The 15,323-nt window shown below is 44.6% G+C and overlaps 1 protein-coding gene across 1 annotated transcript in view; it reads right to left on the bottom strand.

The window, feature by feature from the left end:
- The window catches only part of STK10 (serine/threonine kinase 10), a 198,911-nt gene that overhangs the window by 58,147 nt on the left and 125,441 nt on the right, over window positions 1-15,323 (bottom strand). Inside the window, exon 5 of the mRNA XM_082254761.1 lies at window positions 9,900-9,972. Within this exon, the coding sequence (XP_082110887.1) occupies window positions 9,900-9,972 (73 nt within the window). The remainder of the gene's footprint in view (window positions 1-9,899; window positions 9,973-15,323) is intronic.

The raw sequence follows: 15,323 nt of genomic DNA, 5'->3' as shown, positions 1-15,323 counted from the left end.
AAAATTCATTCTGCCACTCCTCCTGAGTATGGCAATACCACATGTGTGAGACTTTTTCACAGCCTAGCCATATAGAGGGGCCTAACATCCAAGGAGCATCATCATGCATCCTAGCCACTTGCCTAGGCCTATTTTTGACATTTGGTGTTTACAAGCTAAAATCAGTTGTTTTGCTAGAAAACTGCTTAGAACCCCCAAACATTATATATTTTTTTTTAGCAGAGACCCTAGAAATTAAAATGGAGATTATTGCAATATTTTTTATCACACCGTATTTGCGCAGCGGTCTTCCAAACGCAATTTTTTTGGAAAAAATTCACTTTTTTTAATTAAAAAATAAGAAACCATTAAAGTTAGCCCAATTTTTTTCCATAATGTGAAAGATAATGTTACGCCGAGTAAATAGATACCCAACATGTCATGTTTCAAAATTGCGCACGCTCACGGAATGGTGACAAACTTTGGTACTTAAAAATCCCCATAGGCGTCAATTTAAAAATTTCTACAGGTTGCCATCTTTGAGTTACAGAGGAGGTCTAGGGCTCAAATTATTCCCCTTGCTCTAACGATCGCGGCGATATCTCACATGTGTAGTTTGAACACCGTTTACATATGTGGGCGGGGTTTCCGTATGCGTCGTTTCTGCGCGCGAGCTCACGGGGACAGGGTGCTTTAATTTTTTTTTTTTTTTTACTATTTATTTTATTTATTATTTTTACACCGTTTAACAAAAAAAAAAAAAAAAAAAAGGATCATTTTTATTTCTATTACAAGAAATGTAAACATTACTTGTAATAGAAAAAGGCACGACAGGACCTCTTTTTTGTGAGATCTGGGGTCAAAAAGTCCTCAGATCTCACAAGTACACTAAAAGATAGAAAAAAAAAAAAAATTATTATATAAAATGAAAAAAAAAAAAAAAGGACCTTTAAACCGATTGCTAGGCAACAACATTTTCCGTAGCACCGGTCCTCCAAGACCATAGAGTCAAGTGAGGGCAAGCTTGCCCTCACTCGACATCCTGTCTGTGAGGATCTGGGACCGGATCGTTTTCCCCGCTGTCTCGCCGGGTCCGGTAAGCGGGGAAAAGGACCGGACGCGGCGGGAGGGGGGGGGGGCACCTCTTCCGCCATCCCGGAAGGGTGATCCCACGGCAAATCCGCCGCTGGGACCACCCTTATCGGAAAGCCAACCGTCCACCGTTTAAAAAAATACCAGGGTTATGGCAGCTATCTGCTGCCATAACACCGGTATTTAGGTTTAAACGGAGGACGTATATAAACCTTTTTGGACTTGGACATGGTGGCTGTATGAAGGGCGACAGGTACTCGGGTACTTTGTTGGGCAGGTGACAGGTACTCTGGTACTGATGAGCTGGTGGCAGGTACTCGGGTACTCCGATAGGCAGGTGACAGGTACTCGGGTACTCTGATGGGTAGGTGACAGGCAGGTGATAGGTACTGATGATCAGTACTGATACGTGATAGGTACTGATGAGTACTGATGAGTAGTGATGGGTACTGATGAGCAGGCGGCAAGTACTTGGGTACTTCAGGAGTCAGGTACTCTGATGAGCAGGTGGAAGGTACTCTGGTACTCTGATGGGTAGGTGACAGGTACTCAGGTACTCTGATGACGGGTACTCCGTTGACAGGTACTCAGAGTATCCGAGTACCCGTCATCAGAGTACCCGAGTACCCGTCATCAGAGTACCCGAGTACCCGTCATCAGAGTACCCGAGTACCCATCATCAGAGTACCCGGGTACCCGTCATCAGAGTACCCGGGTACCTGTCATCAGAGTACCCGGGTACCTGTCATCAGAGTACCCGGGTACCTGTCATCAGAGTACCCGGGTACCTGTCATCAGAGTACCCGGGTACCTGTCATCAGAGTACCCGGGTACCTGTCATCAGAGTACCCGGGTACCTGTGATCAGAGTACCCAAGTACCTTTCATCAGAGTACCTGAATACCTGTCACCAGCCCATCAGAGTACCAGAGTACCTGTCATCAGAGTACCTGATGGGCTGGTGACAGGTACTCGGGTACTTTGATGGGCTAGTGACAGGTGCTCTTTATTGGGGGGGGGCAATCAGTGTGTTTGGGGTGCACTGTACTTGGTAACTAGCTGTTACCACACTCTCTTCCTCACACAGGATCAGTGTGTGAGAAGGGGAACACGGTGACAGCTAGTTACCGTGTTCTCTGTTGACATTTGTGACCGGCTGTGATTGGACACAGCCGGTCACGTGGTAAAGAGCCAATTTCATTGGCTCTTTACCTAGATCGGGGATCGACTCTGTCCGAGGGACGAGCCTCGTCCCCGAACGCAGCTCTGCGCGCCCCCGGGGGCACGCATTGCAGAGAGAACGAGCGGCTCATGCTGGACTTGCTCATGTGATCGGCTGTGATTGACACAGCCGATCACGTGGTAAACAGCCAATTTCTATTGGCTGTTTACCTTGATCAGGGATGGGCTATGTCCGAGGGACGAGCCTCACCCCCGATCGCTGCGCTGCGCGCCCCCGGGGGCGCGCAGTAGCAGCTAGAGCGGGCGGACGTCATATGACGCCCGCCCGGATCCGTACAACCACCATGCCGACGTCATATTACTATGACTCGGTATGGAAGTGGTTAAAACCATCACATAATTGGTGTGCATGAAGGTGCTATACAACATATTCCTATAGTAAAAGAACCCACAAGTTGCCCATCGTGTGCCAGGGTCTGGTGTCTGATAGCACAGAAATGGACGACTTTGTTGACTCTGAACACTGGGGAAATTATAAAGAAAAAAAAAACACACAAAAAATAAAAGAACCTCTTTCAGTGGGACTCCTCTTTCACTGCAGGGGTTAAAAGCTAATTTCTGCAAAGGGGGCAGTTAGAAAGCACTTTACATGCCTTGTATGTGTTCTCCACTCCATGAAACCAGTCCCTTAAAGCTTCCTCACTTTCATGCTCTGTTGGTCGGTCTCACTGTGACATCACATACAATACAGGACCAGCAACCCTGCAGTGTAAGTGAGGATGCTGAAGGCCTGCCCCCAAATCCAGGGAACTGGACAGAAGAGGAGAGCGCTGACAAGGGTAGCGAGGGATAAGATAAGCAAAGGTACATTTTACTGGTATCATGGAAGTAAACAAGTATTAAAGGGATTGTAAAGTCCCTTTTTTTCCTATAAAAATAACAAACATGTTATACTTCCTTCCTCTGTGCGGTGGTTTGCACAGGGCAGCCCAGATCCTCCTCTTCTTGGGTCCCTCTTTGGCTCTCCTGGCCTCTCCCTCATGTTCAGTGCCCCCACACCGAGCAGCTTGCTATGGGGGCACCCGAGCCGAGTCACAGCTCTCTATGTGCACTCAGACACGGAGCCCCGCCCCCTCTCACTCCCCTGATTGGCTAGCTGACTTTAAATAGCAATGGCAGCCAACAGCACCGCTGCTGTGTCTTAGCCAATCAGGAGGGAGAATCTCGGACGGCTGAGACACTCATGGACATTGCTGGACAGAAAGGGACCTAAGGTAAGTATCAGGGGGGCTGTTGCACGCAGAAGGCATTTTATCCTAATGCATAGAATGCATTAAGATAAAAAACCTTTTGCCTTTGCAACCCCTTTAAGTCTCTAGTCACACTTGTATGACTCAAAATTTGCGACAACTTTGGAGTGCAACTTTGACGTAACTTTGGATGAGTGCAACTTGGATACAACTTTGGCTTTGACCAGTGATAATGGACAACTGTTGCACACAAGTTGCATTGTATAACATTCAGGTACGACTTTTATGTAACTTCTGAGGGTTAACATTGAAGTCTATGGCCCTCAAGTTGCATGAAAATCGGACCAAAGCAGTGCATGAACTACTTTAAAGTTGATGCAACTTTAAGTTGCATGTATATGAATGGTTATCATTGGAAAACATAGGAAACGACTTGTCATACAACTTTGATGTCCAAAGTTGCATCACAAGTCACACAAGTGTGAATGGAGCCTTAACTCTTGCAAAGTGGGGGAAGTGCCACTGAAGGGGAACGTTTTTCAACTTCCCCTTAAGTTACCCGAGCTTATCTACCTCACTCACAGTGTAGTGGAGAAAGGGGACTCCAGTGTGTCCTAGTTTAGCCTTATAAATGCACGGGTCACTGCCCTGATTGGTGGACAAGGTTATAATAAGAGTTCATTGTCCATTGAGCAGGATGAAATGGCGATGGGGCATCTGCAAAATTAAACTACAAAATATATAGATCACATTCATGGATGTACAATGTGTCAAGGGTGTTAATCGCAAGACCTTTTGCAGGTTAAAAAAAAAAAAACTGTTCACATTTATGCATCTCAGCTGTATGTTTGCTTGGAGCTATGCTTAAAGTGATTGTACAAGGTGAGGGTTTACAGTTTCTTGATAAGTATTCAGACCCCTTGAGTGAAGCCAGCTCTGTAAATGAGATACAAAGAGTCACTTTTTTCTTTGTAATTAGTAAATAGAGTCCACCTGTGTGTAATTTAATCTCAGTATAAATACAGCTGTTCTGTGAAGCCCTCAGAGGTTTGTTAGAGAACCTTAGTGAACAAACCGCATCATGAAGACCAAGGAACACACCAGACAGGTCAGGGATAAAGTTGCGGAGAAGTTTAAAGCAGGGATAGGTTCTAACATAATATCCCAAGCTTTGAATGTCTCATGGAGTACTGCTCAATTCATCATTCGAAAATGGAAAGAGTAGGACAAAACTGCAAACCTACCAAGACATGGCCATCCACCTAAACTGACAGGCTGGGCAAGGAGAGCATTCATCAGAGAAGCAGCCAAGAGGCCCATGTTAACTCTAGAGGAGCTGCAGAGATCCACAGCTCAGGTGGGAGAATCTGTCCACAGAGGTAAAACTATTAGTCGCAAACTCCACAAATCTGGCCTTTATGGAAGAGTGGCAAGAAGAAAGCCATTGTTAAAAGAAAGCCATAAGAAGTCCCGTTTGCAGTTTACGAAAAGTCATGTGGGAGACATAGCAAACATGTTGAAGAAGGTGCTCTGCTCAGATGAGACCAAAATTGAACTTTTTGGCCTAAAAGCAAAATGCTATGTGTGGCAGAAAACGAACACTGCACATCAACCTGAACACACCATCCCCGCCATGAAAGAGCATCATGTGGTGGCAGCATCATGTGGGGATCCTTTTCTTCAGCAGGAACAGGGAAGCTGGTCAGAGTTGATGAAGACTTGAGACTGGGGCGGAAGTTCACCTTCCAGTAGGACAACGACCCTAAACATACAGCCAGAGCAACAATGGAATGGTTTAGCTCAAAGCATATTCATGTGTTAGAATGGCCCAGTCAAAGTCCAGACCTAAATCCAATTGAGAATCTGTTGTAAGACTTGACAATTGCTGTTCACAGATGCTCTCAATCCAATCTGACAGAGCTCGAGTTATTTTGCAAAGAAGAATGGGCAAAAATGTCACTCTCTAGCTGTGCAAAGCTGGTAGAGCCATACCCAAAAAGACTTGCAGCTGTAATCGCAGCAAAAGGTGGTTCTACAAAGTATCAACTCAGGGGGCCTGAATACAAATGCACACCACACTTTTCACATATTTGTAAAACATTTTGAAAACCATTTATAATTTTCCTTCCACTTCACAATTATGTGCTACTTTGTGTTGGTCTATCACAGAAAATCCCAATAAAAACCAGTTACGTTTTTGGTTGTAACATGACAAAATGTGGAAAATTTCAAGTGGTATGAATACTTTAAGACACTGTAAACCCTCACCTTGTAAAACAAGCATTTCAGTTCAGAAATGAAAATCAAAAAACATTTGTGTATACATATAAAAAAACAACATTACGAGGTGGTATCAAAAGGTTTCCAGACTAGCTCTGTTTACAAGAAAGTACTTTATCTACGTTTACACACCATCACCTTCAAAAAAGTGCCCTTGGCACAGCAATACAGCGCTCCCAGTGTTCCTGCCACTGAAATGTGTCCTTGAAATTAGTCAAAGCATGTCAAGCACCTTCTGTAATTTGCGCTGGATCTCTTCAACGGTGTCAAAGCTGTGACCTTTGAGCTGGATCTTCATCTTTGGGAAGAGGGCAAAGTCTGCAGGAGTCAAATCTGGTGAGCAGGGTTGGTGCAGAAGTGAGATCAGTTGTTTCTGGTGAGAAGCTCACATTTGTTCTAACTTGCTGTCCATGATGAAATGGCAGACATAGTAATGCACATGGTCAGAATAGCACCAGTTGCACAGCTCCCGATGTACACAGGACAATGCCTCTTGGCACACTTACTGTTGAAGGTCGGTGCTCCCTGTGACTGCGCGTGGAGCCTTGTGCTGCCATCTATTGGTGTGTTACAAAACTAGTCTCGAAACTTTTTGATACCACCTCGTATAAATACCTTTTCTCCACCCCCCTCTTTTTTTTTTTTTTTTTTTTTTTAGAAGTTGGGGAGAATTACCTTGGGGAGAAGCAGACTAGAATACTGCAATCACTGAGCAGCAAATTATATCAGCTGTGATGTATTTCAGTTATTTTGCAAATCTGGCCTGTTAGTGGGTCCTGAGGACTGGAGTTGAGAACCACTGATAATGAGAGTGATTTTATATTTAATCAGCTGCTGCACCTGGAAGGCTCTAATGGGAAAATTGCAGGGCCTGCATCCCTTTAGACATGATTTCCCTTTGGTAGTATCACACCAAAAAAATGAAAATTTTGTTGCAGGGGATGCCAAAAATCTGTTTGTAGACCAGTGCAGATTTCTGGGAAAATCAGTAAGCCAATCACACAAGCAGGGAATTACATTTTTAGGAGGCGTTCTGTACTCCATCTGTGTACACAATGCCTCCAAGTAGCCATATAGCATTGCATTTTAATGAAAATTACAGCGGCTGCAGATTGAAAAAGAAAGGTATTATTTAATAACATTCAATTTCAAATATGACTTTAGTCGCAATTGTATACACTATATATTTTTACTTGCTATTTTTTTTCCCCATGAAAGGGGAGTATTCCATTATTGGTATCTAGTTTAGTGAGCATGCACATCTAAAAGGGATGTCTTCTTTGATAAAATTCCATTTGTATGTCCCCTAGGAACATGCTTTACATTTAGAACCCGAATCCCCTGCATATGAGTGTCTAGCAGTTCCCCATCACCATTTTGCTTGCCCTCCTCTGAGCTAGTTTACCGCATCCATCAGCTTCACATGGGGAAACATCCCAGTAGATACAGATCACCTAAGAGAGCTGCAGAAGCAGGGAAACGAGGGAGAGCAGCTAGCAATACAGTACAACCTCCACTGAGATAATGTCTGTATCTGTAAAGTAATATTAACAGGAGACACTCCATTCTCCTGCAATGTTTTAGAGCAGTATTTAACCCAAAGCCAAAAATGTAATACCGTATATACTCGAGTATAAGCCGAGTTTTTCAGCAGGTTTTTTCATGCTGAAAATGCACCCCTCGGCTTATACTCGAGTCACTGACTGGAGTGTCTTTTTAAAAATGGCGCCGCTCGGCGCCGACGTGTCACTGCGCATGTGCCGCATGCCCGGAAATAGCCGAACGTGTTCGGCTTTTCCCGAGCATCGGTGGCGCATTTGCGGTGACGTATGGCGGCGCCGGGTGGCGCGATTTTTAAATCGAAGACGGCGCCTCACCGACAGGTAAGTGAGATGCCTCCGCAGCCCCGGTATTTCCTCATGCAGTGCTGCGGGCATGGTACAGGACATTCTCCTGTACCATGCCCGCAGCACTGCATCTCCTGTGCCATGCCTGTAATTACTGTGCCATGCCTATACCTACTGTGCCATGCCTATACCTACTGTGCCATGCCTGTAATTACTGTGCCATGCCTATACCTACTGTGCCATGCCTGTACATACTGTGCCATGCCTGTACATACTGTGCCATGCCTGTACATACTGTGCCATGCCTATACCATCACCTGTACTATGCCTATACCATCACCTGTGCCATACCTATACCGTGACCTGTGCCATGCCTGTACCGTGACCTGTGCCATGCCTGTACCGTGACCTGTGCCATGCCTGTACCGTGACCTGTGCCATGCCTGTACCGTGACCTGTGCCATGCCTGTACCATGACCTGTAACATGCATGTATCATGACCTGTGCCATGCCTATACCTTCACCTGTGTCATGCCTGTACCATCACCTGTGCCCTGACCTGTGCCATGCCCTTACCATGACCTGTGCAATGCCTGTACTATGACCTGCGCCATCTCCTGTACCATGCCCGTAGCCCCTATTTTGTGTCTCGTGGTGGTCCAGTTGGGTCCAGTAGCTGCAGCATTTCCCCCCCTAGGCTTATACTCGAGTCAATAAGTTTTCCCACTTTTTTGTGGCAAAAGTAGGGGTCTCGGCTTATATTCGGGTCGGCTTATACTCAAGTATATACGGTATATTGCAGCTTTCCAATCATTAGATGTGATGGCTGCATTAGTGTTCTTTTTTAGGCTTTTTTCCCCTCTGTTTTCACCTGGTGTTTTGGCCAGTAACACACCACCTGTATTATAATTAGAGATCGACCGATTATCGGCAACACCGATATATCGGGGGCCGATATGCACTTTCCCCGATATATCGGAATCGGCCCTTGAGGTTACCCATATTGCTGATATTTAGGGAAAGTGCTTGTACCAGAGTGATGCCTGCAGCTAGAGGCATCATCCCGGTACCAGTCGGTGTCCATAGCTGACAGTTGGCTGACTTGTAATGACAACCGATGCGGCTGAGAAGCCGCTCGGTTGTCATTACAAGGAGAGGGAGGGGACGTCCCCCCCCCTCCCGCCGCCTTCCGCGGCACGTCCCACCGGGAGACCCGGGCATCCTACCTCCACCACCGCCGAAGAGAAGACCCGATAAAAGCCGCATTCGGTTCTGATCGAGTCTTCATGTAAAAAACCCGGAAGTGATGTCATGACATCACTTCTGGGTACTCGGCGCCGAATTAAAAAACTGACAGCATTCAAAACAGCCAAACTTGGCGTTTCGAATGCTTTTCAGTGCCGATGAGGGGTTTGGGGTCTTTTAGACCCCCAGATCCCTCCACAAGAAATATCTTTGTAAAAAAAAAAAAAATTAAAAACATTTTTTTTTTACATGTCCGAAAAGATCGGCCGATACCAATATCCGCTGACCAAAATTATCGGTGTCGGCATTAAAAAAACTATATCAGTCGATCACTAATTAGAATGCCCCCAATCTGGATAAAAGAGCACAAGGGCTCCTTTTGACAGCAGCATTGTCAGTCTAGGGGGAGAGGAGTGTTAGATGGACTAGCAGATTTAGATACACAAACTAATTGAAGCCAATCTCCAGCTCACCTGCAGTTGTACAAACAATTACAGTAACTGTTTTTTCTTTTTCCTTTATGCGATAAAGGTTTTACATAAATTAATAAAAGCGGATCATTGTAAGCATCCCTGTCAGTGGTAAATGGTTATTCAAGTCAAGTCCCTTTTTTTAAAAATAACAAACATGTTATTACTCACCTCTGTGCAGTTGGTTTTGCCCAGAGCAGCCTGGATCCTCCTCTTCTCGGGTCCCTCTTCAGCTCTCCTAGCCCCTCCAACCTGTTGAGTGCCCCCACAGCAAGCAGCTTGCTATGGGGGCACCCGAGCATCCATTCAGGCAAGGAGCCACGACCTTGCCTGAATGGCAATATAATAAAGGTTTGCTTTTTGGGTTTAATACCAATTTCATTCATCCATTCTTTGAGGAAGTTAAATTAAAGTAAACAGTTTGCAAAGTGTGTGCCTGGCTTACAAGGAGGATATCGACTGGGTGAAATTAAACTGCAAATGGAAATGCACTTTAGAACCTACACAGCCCATGAAAACATTTGCCACACTTTAGAGAGACATTTACTTTCTTACCAGTATGGAGTTCCGATGAAGGAATCCCTTCTCTGTAGAGTCTTCACATTTTTTGCAGAAACCCCAAAATCCGCTGTAAATAAACAGACAGAATTAAACTTTCTTATAAAATATACCTGCCATCTTGGGTGAATTTGAATATGTTAATGTAAAATGAATGACAGGATTGTAAGAAAGAAAAAAATTCTAAATTACAAAAAAAAAAAAAGTAAAATTTTCATTAACTACACTTTGGCTTTAGCAGACATTTAGCCCTAATTGACATTAAATGTGGCTTTGAAATCGTGCAATTTCATCTGAAATCACACAATCTCCAAGCCGCATCTCAGGGCAACTTTAGGTGCGACTTTGAAGACACTAAGTGGCTTCATGCACAGATGTCTATGGCAAGTCACACCCAAAATCACCAAAAGGTGTGCAGGAACTACTTTTTCAAATCGCCGCAAAGTTCCAGAACACTGACTCCTTGCTCAACAAATAAACCTGAACTTCAGGCAGATATAACACCATACACATTAACTAATCTCTGAATTCATTAATGCATAATTAAATGTATTTTTGGAGACACTGTCACTTTGCCAATGCAAAACAAAGAGCTATTTTTTCTGGAGAGTGGATATCTCAAAAACTTCTACTTACCTTACCTGCTTCACCCTTCCACCTTTGGCTGCAACTGGCACATATATCAACTGTGTCAGAAAAGTCCACTAGACAGTGCTTGAGCCTTGTAATCGGCTGCTTTGCCCCGGTACTGTGACAGGGAAGCAGGCCACAATCTCCTTCATACCTTAAAGTGGTTGTAAACCTCAGAAATGAAAAATGAACAAAACATATCCCTCTATAGTGTGTACTTGTTTCAATATAGAGCACTAAGTGTCATTTCTGTCTGCTGCCTTGTTCCTCTGCTATCTGCATGAATCACTTTGGACAAGTTTTCCTGACACCAAGAGAAAAAAGGTGACTGGGGAGGGATTGACAGCCTCAGCTCTGTTGCCAAGTGCATGTGAAGTCTTTGGGACCCACACTGTCCTCTCTGCCGCTGCCATTATGACTGCATTATGATGTAAGCAGATCCCAACTAGTCAGTTCCAGGCTCAGTCCCTTGGAAGTCTAAATTTTTTTCAAAGGCAAATAAAAAAATTACCATTTTCTTTTGCCTAAATCAGGTACACAGTGGCAGAGCGGACAGAATAGGATCTACAGTGGGCAGAACTGAAAGTGGAACTTCACTCTCTCAATCAACATGGACTATTTCTAATCCTTATGCTGCCAGCATTAGTAAATAGATAGGAAAGTATATTCCATTTACTGGTTTTATACTTTTTTTTTTGTTTGCATTTCTTCAGTTACTTCCTAGTTTCCAGGCATCAGCGAATGAGGTCATCCATCCCAGGAGTCTTCAGGAGGGGAGGGAGGGTCCTCCGCTCAACCAATGCCTGAGGCGGATTCCAGGAAGTAAATTATATATGAATCATCTGCCCCAGGGGGCATTTTTTTAGATTATTTCTCAGCAAAATAAAGCATGGAGACATAGATGGATGGAGTAGCATTAAATAATAAAAATTAATGAAATAGCGTTTTTGATTTGTGGTGCCCAGATGCAGTGCAGTTCCTCTTGAAACAGTTTGAACATTTGTAGACCAGAGGGTCAACAACATAATTAACCAAATTCAGCAATTTTGAAGGAAGTTTGCAATTTTTAGGTTCTAATAACTGGGGGTTTGGTTCAGTAAGAATTCTGCAAGGTTTGTTAAACCAAAAACCTAAAATAGAATATATTACAGTTAATCAATTCCTAGATGTGGGGACTGCATTAGATTTCTTTTTAGGCTTTTTCGCTTTTGTTTTCACCTGGTGATCCCAAAAGGGGAAGAAAAACTGTTGCTATACTAACATAAAAACTCTTAGCTGGAGTTTGGCAGAAATTTGTAAAGCCCTATTTACACCTGTGTGACATGTACATGCGTGCTTGTTGTGCGACAGCACAGGGCAGCCATTTCACTTAAACGGGCTTCCTTACATTCCACAAACTCCTGTACCCTTTTTTGCCAGTGAGCCTTGCGTGTTTTTGTAATGTGCATTTGTAGCACAATCAAACGCATGTCTGATAGCCACATTTGGGGTGTCATTAGGAGATATTGGCACCACAAACGCAATGTGTGTTTTGGCACATTTTCTGTGCCAGTTCCTGGACCACGCAAGTGTGCATCTATAACACTACCCTTCCCAAGACTGACAATGCTGCTTTTGAAAGGTCCTACAGATAAAAGGCTGTGCTGTGGATGGGATCCAGTCGCCTTAAGGTCAGTCAAATCTGACCTTATTAAAGCATACCCATACGGATAGTTTGATCCGGGAACCCTACGCAACCAGGCATGTGACCAAAAACCTAGAAATGGAGAGAGGGAAGGTACCCTCTCTGGAGGGTTGCTAAAGAAGAGCTCACAGGGATTGGTTTGTGCAAAAGCAAAATGTAACCTTTATTAAATTTGGGTGCAGTACATACAAAAAATATTAATCGATAACGATAGATACAAAGATAAAAAACTACCTAGTTACAAATTGAAACTCGGTAGCTGATAGCCGACCCCTCGGATCGGTGTCGGTTGTGCATGAAATGCAAATGCACCAACCTTGCCTTGCACCTGTGGCACCTACTGGGGTTCTGTTTTAGGAGCTTGCTGTGGGGAGCGGGTGACATATGATAAAATTCATTTGGGTCACCACTTCACTCAACCCTGTGTGTGGAGGTGTCTTCTGCTCTGTGTTCAGTTTATGTAAAAGTGGTGTGTACCTAGGTAATGCTCAATGGTGAGTATAGTAATGACCGGCAGAGGGCAAAAGGACCTGCTTAATGTAAGCAAGGACTGTCCATGTTCGGGTGATATAAATTGCACATAATTGCAACCAATCAAATGTTGAGGAAGAATATGGTATATCACAAATCTAAATATACACATTAGAAGGGGTGGCCACCCGACATGTAAACAGTTGCTGATTCCCTGTGGAGATCTCAGGGACTGTTCGGCACTTCCATAATCATAGGGACAGAGAGTCTAGTCATATGATGGGGGTGGTGTATGTATCACCCGGTAGGTATGGGACACGGATAGGATCTTACTGGATCCACAATTGGCGGTGACAATGAAGTATTGATGGGACTTCAGTCTCAGCCTGTGGTGCACGGAGGGAGCAGGCCAGTCCGGAACTGGGGAGGTATTACCACAGCCAAAGAGGGATCCAGGATATACCTGTCCTATAATGTGTGTAGTGATACTGATCAGGGATGGGGCCCACCTAGTCAGAGGAAAAAGGGCTTAGTAGCGGTGATCCATCCATAATCCTGGGTCAGTCCATCAAGGATATGTTACATACAGTATCTGTGTGTGGGGATCGTATCGCTCGCCTTACCTCTCTGACTCAGATGTGGGATGAAGAAGTCCAGTACCTCTGATCAGTCATCTACTCACAGTGAATGGTGTGTCTCCTCTTGTCCCTTGCAGTGGGATGCACACCCTGGCCGGTGCTCAGACCTCCGGAAGTGCAGCCGGAAAGCTCTCTCACTGCGATGCTCTCTCAGACTGTGAAATGCCGCCGCTCCTACGGCGCCGCTTGCTTCTGGCGTCCCACGTGGGTGTGCCGTGCTGGTCCTCTGGAAGGTAGGTAAGCTTCCTACTGTGCCTATCAGGTGCTGGCGTCGACCAGTTGACTAGTTTCGCGTGCCCGCGCACGCTTCTTCAGAACTTAATGGTGTAGTCTCTTTGGGCAGAATAAATAGTAGCCCAGATTTTTTTTGGCAATTGATTTCAGCTGTCCCATAATGCAGACTATCGCCATCTTGTGGTCAGACAGTGATATCACATTTGTAAGTGCTCAGTGGCAGAGAAAATATTTAAAAACAGAACGAGCATATAAAAACATATGCACAAATCTTAATAAGAGTATTCTGACTTTGTGGCTTGTCAATTTACAGAGATGGTAGCATAGCTATTTATGTACTACGCATGCCGTCATTGATAAGCTGATAAAGTGCAGTCCCCCAGAGGAGATCAAATGCTTGACATTAGCATGGAGGATCGGTGGATCGAGTCTCTGTTTTTGTAAAAAATATATATATTATTGAGGAAATTTATTATTTTGCGAAATTCCATATATTGTTTGTGGGAGGTACTTATACATACATGGAAAACAGCCTGAGGAAAATATACCATAGAGGAAGGAATTATTAGAGGATATGTAGGGGCAAACCGAAGTATCTGGATATTTGCCCATTGGGCCAGGTTGGGGATGGATATAATATTGTAGCAAACTGGGCCAGTGTTCCTCCTCTTAAAGTTTGAAGAGGTCCTAGTGGCTAAACCATCTGATTACTCCATGAAGTGGGTACACTAAGGATCTAGGAATACCTTAAGACTGAGCTCATTGTTCAGTCCAGACGGTGTTAGGGTGCCTAGCCTAAAGATCCAGGCTTTCTCTTCACGTAGGAGTATTCTATCGAAGTCACCCCTACGTGCCGAGATGTTAAGGGTCCAAAACCCTTTCACCTTGAGCCCTTTTACATCACCTCCATGTGTTTCAAGGAAATGCTGGGCAATGGGGGTTTCCTCCTTGAGCCTAATGCTCTTTAGATGTTCGCCTATTCTTATCCTGAGGGTTCTTTTGGTCTTCCCAACGTATATTTTCTTGCAGGGGCATATGATTTGATACAGTACTCGTGAGGTACTGCAATTTATAAAGGAGATGATGTTGTACTCCTTAGAGCCAAATGCATCCGTGAAAACATCCGTTTTCTCGACAAATCGGCAGATATGGCAGTGTCCACACGGGAACATGCCCTTCATTTTGGGGAGATCAGTGAGCCAGCTTCTCTGAGTATTGTCTTTGGTAAACTCAGAGTGCATAAGGTGGTCCCCTAGGTTTTTTGCCCTTCTTGCAACTATTGATGGTCTAGGGCCTACTATATCTTTCAACCTATCGGTTTTTTGTAGGACATGCCAGTGTTTCTCCAGCACTGTCCGGACCTCTTGCCATTGGCTACCGAATCTCGTGATCAGTCGAGGCTGTGTTGCCGGGTTCTGATCAGTCATGTTGGTGTCCTTGGGTTTTAGGAGTTGTTCCCTAGTTTTTAGACCCACCTTTCTTTTGGCACTCCGAAGAGTCCTGTGGGAATACCCACGTTCCCTGAACCTGTTGTATAATTCACGGGATTCCGCTATGTAGTCACCATGTTCTGAGCAATTCCTCTTGAGTCTAATAAATTGTCCCACCGGTATACCTCTTTTCAGAGGCTCAGGGTGAGAGCTATCAGCCATTAGTAGGGTATTTGCTGCAGTAGTTTTCCTGAATGTAGATGTCAGCAATCTGCCCTCATGCAGGCGGATGTTGAGATCAAGGAATGAGATCTGCTTTTTATCTACTGTATAA

Source organism: Pelophylax lessonae (assembly GCF_965119305.1).
Source record: "Pelophylax lessonae genome assembly, chromosome: 4".
Lineage (NCBI taxonomy): Eukaryota > Metazoa > Chordata > Amphibia > Anura > Ranidae > Pelophylax > Pelophylax lessonae.
This window is presented reverse-complemented; position numbering and strand designations above follow the sequence as displayed.